This window comes from Acanthisitta chloris, unplaced genomic scaffold (assembly GCF_000695815.1).
Source record: "Acanthisitta chloris isolate BGI_N310 unplaced genomic scaffold, ASM69581v1 scaffold31679, whole genome shotgun sequence".
Classification (NCBI taxonomy): domain Eukaryota; kingdom Metazoa; phylum Chordata; class Aves; order Passeriformes; family Acanthisittidae; genus Acanthisitta; species Acanthisitta chloris.
The window spans coordinates 289-3,251 of record NW_008691363.1 but is presented as its reverse complement, the minus strand read 5'-3'; the positions used below and the strand labels follow the sequence as shown (position 1 = coordinate 3,251).

The following is a 2,963-nucleotide window of genomic DNA, read 5'->3' as shown; positions in this document are numbered from 1 at the left end:
TTCCTGAATGGATCTATGCATCAATTCCAGGGTACATACCTGAGCAGAGAATTCCAGTAAAATTTAGCATCCTTCTGCACAAGATCAGGGAAGAGCTTGAATCAGACTGTACATTTGGGAACTATGATTTCCTTTCCACACAGACTTTTAAATTTAGTTGAGAAAGAGAGGTGAGAGCTGGTTAAAAACCCACAGTGTGCAGAGCAACCTGCAGACCACCCAGGACACATCCAACAGCAGCAGGGTGGCACAGGAATGTTTCACCAGGAGATCACAAAACTCTCTTAAGAGGACAGGCTTTATTTTAAAATAAATTGCTACACAAACCCCTACCCCAAGCAACCCTATTAACGCAGGATCCACGTGATTATGCTGCTGCTTTAATTGCTGTACAGACATACCCCATCACACAAGTGGCTGTAATGGCACTCACAGTCCATGGAGGAGGAGGAAGACATCCCTCAGAGTTCAGAAAGCAGTTTGATGGCTAAAGGCTTCACCCAGAACAGCCTCTGCATCCACAGTGAGTGCACTCAATGATTCTGCCCTGAAAAACAAGCACGAGGAGAGTGTTTGAGCCAAGCTACAGAGCAGCAGGCTCAGGCCTCGAGGCAGAGAATAGCTCTTGTGTGGGGAGGGTTTCTACCATCTAATTTTCTGTTATCTCCCACACTTGAACAACCTTAAATGAGTGCCAAAGCTGACAGTAACTTCAGAACCAACTAGACACCAAAGGTAGAAATCGTTAGAACTAGAGGAAATTTCCAGGAAGAACAGTACTACCTGCTCTGCTGTCCCTGACCTGGGAGAAGTCACACCAGGTGACAAAGCTCCAGACAAGCAGAGGAGCAAGCTGAAAACTTACCACTTCCAGCTTACTCTTGGGGACCCTGCAGATGCAGTTGGTGCCGAAGTTGGTGTCCCGTGTCTGGATGCAGCGCAGGCAGCACAGGTTCTCGTATCCCTGCTTCTTCCACTTAGCAATCAGGTTCTTGTCAGCATATCCCTCCTTGATGCAGTACTCATAGAGCTCTGGGGAGGAGCAGAAGACTCAGGATGAGGAGTTACTAGCTGTAGTAACCAGCAGTTACAGCCTGGCAGTTTTCAGCCTTCCCTCCCAGATTCCTGATCCTACACCAACTCCCAGTTCAGGTGAACATGTCACTCTGTTCAGCCTTCCCCTGTCCAAGGGAAAGCACATTCCCTCTCACCTCTGCTGATTGCTTTCCTTTTGTAGAAGAGATCAAAGATGTAACGTGTTTTCTGGTGGTGAATCCTGAAGATAGGCCACAGGGATTCCACCTTCCTCTTCCCTTCATGCGGCTCCGTCTCAGCTGGGAGGGAACACAAACACCAGGTTTCAGCTGCAACTCACTCCATCAGTCACTTGGCAAAAAACTGTACTAAAAACGTTTCTGACTTCAATACGTGACAGAGATAAGGCTGAGATTAAGACTCAAAGGAAAAGGACCTGAGCTGGAACAGTTCCCTTAGGAGATAAAGTCAATGAGAGTGGGATGACATGACCCACACTGGGATGGTTATTTCATGGCTCATCACACCAGAGCAAATCACAGACTACCAGTCCCTCCACACACCAGTGAGCTTCAACCTTAAACCCTTCATGAGCAGAGAAGGCTCTGGGGGGGGCTGGTCAACAGCAGCTGGACATGAGGTCAGGTGTGCTCAGGTGGCCAAGAAGGCCAATGGCATCCTGGACTGTATCACCAATAGTGTGACCACCAGGACTAGGGAAGCGATTGTCCCTCTGTGCTGGGCACTGGTGAGGTCACACCTTGAGTGCTGTGTGCAGTTCTGGGCCCCTCACTTCAAGAAGGACATTGAAGTGCTGGAGTGTGTCCAGAGAAAGGCAACAAAGCTGGTGAAGGGACTGGAGCACAAATCCTGTGAGGAGAGGCTGAGGGAACTGGGGTTGTTTAACCTGGAGAAGAGAAGGCTCAGGGATGACCTTATTACTCACTACAACTACCTGAAAGGAGGCTGTAGTCAGGTGTAGGTCAGTCTCTTCTGAGAGGACAAGAGGACATAGTCTCAAGCTGCACCAGGGGAGGTTTAGGTTAGACATTAGGAAGAATTTCTTCCCAGAAAGGGTGATTAGACACTGCAATGTGCTGCCCAGGGAGGTGGTGGAGTCACCATCCCTACACATGTTTAAGGAGAGACTGAACATGACACTTAATGCCATGGTCTGTTTGACATGGTGTGTTTAGGTCATAGGTTGGACTTGATGGTCCTAGAGGTCTTTTTCAGCCTGAGAGATTGATACTGTCCAACAGCTGCACCCAAAGCTCTGTGCACACACCAGACCAGGGAGCAGCACTGCCCCAGGCTCAGTCTGCAGCACTATGTGGGGCAGACACAAAAAAGGCCAATCTGTGTGTGCAGGAGGAGCCTGTTTGGGTCACATCCCTCAGCACACACACTCACCTTCCCTCATCTTCTGATCCAGCTCGTCCAGTGTGGGCTCAATCAGCTCCCACCCATCCGGGGGAGGCTTCCTGCTCCTCTTCACCTTGGGCATTGCCTTGGGAACCGCGAAGGGGAGGGGATGAGGGTCTGTCTGTGTTCGAACGTGATTCCCTCAGAATCACTGGATAAAACAGAAGGAAAACAGCAGTCATACACATCTCTCCTAAGGTCTCTGTGCCCCTTCGAGCACACAAAGGAACTTAATGGACCTCGTGCAGAGGTAAAACCTCAGTGATTGCTGCACAGGATCTAACTTTTTTCCTCAGCAAAGTGCGGCGGCAGCTGCTCCTCCCTCCCCACCTACCCCCGCCCATCCCGGGGCACTCGGAGGCGACAATTCCCAACAGCGACCGCTGACACCGGGAGGGAGCGGGATGGGGACCGAGATAGGGATCTGAATTGGGACCGGGACCAGGACTGGGATAAGGATATGGATCGGGACCGGGACCTGCAGCGCCATAGCTGCCCCGGCG

At 50.7% G+C, this 2,963-nt stretch overlaps 1 protein-coding gene across 1 annotated transcript; it reads right to left on the bottom strand.

The window, feature by feature from the left end:
* Positions 1-280: 280 nt before the first annotated feature.
* On the bottom strand, positions 281-2,570 carry BUD31 (BUD31 homolog (S. cerevisiae)). Its single transcript, XM_009082203.1, has 4 exons — positions 2,449-2,570; positions 1,212-1,334; positions 866-1,032; positions 281-547 (listed from the first exon to the last, which is right to left on the bottom strand). Exons 1-4 carry the CDS (start codon positions 2,540-2,542, stop codon positions 497-499), a joined length of 435 nt encoding a protein of 144 aa, XP_009080451.1. The 5' UTR covers positions 2,543-2,570; the 3' UTR covers positions 281-496.
* Positions 2,571-2,963: the final 393 nt, after the last annotated feature.

What these genes read in the sequence shown, in the direction of transcription:
- BUD31 (XM_009082203.1), bottom strand. Translation starts at nt 2,542, where the DNA reads ATGCCCAAGGTGAAGAGGAGCAGGAAGCCTCCCCCGGATGGGTGGGAG. An exon ending in GGATCAGAAGATGAGGGAAG is followed by an intron (nt 1,335 to 2,448) that starts GTGAGTGTGTGT and finishes GTTCCCTCCCAG; the next exon opens with CTGAGACGGAGCCGCATGAA. An exon ending in CCAAGAGTAAGCTGGAAGTG is followed by an intron (nt 548 to 865) that starts GTAAGTTTTCAG and finishes CTTGTTTTTCAG; the next exon opens with GGCAGAATCATTGAGTGCAC.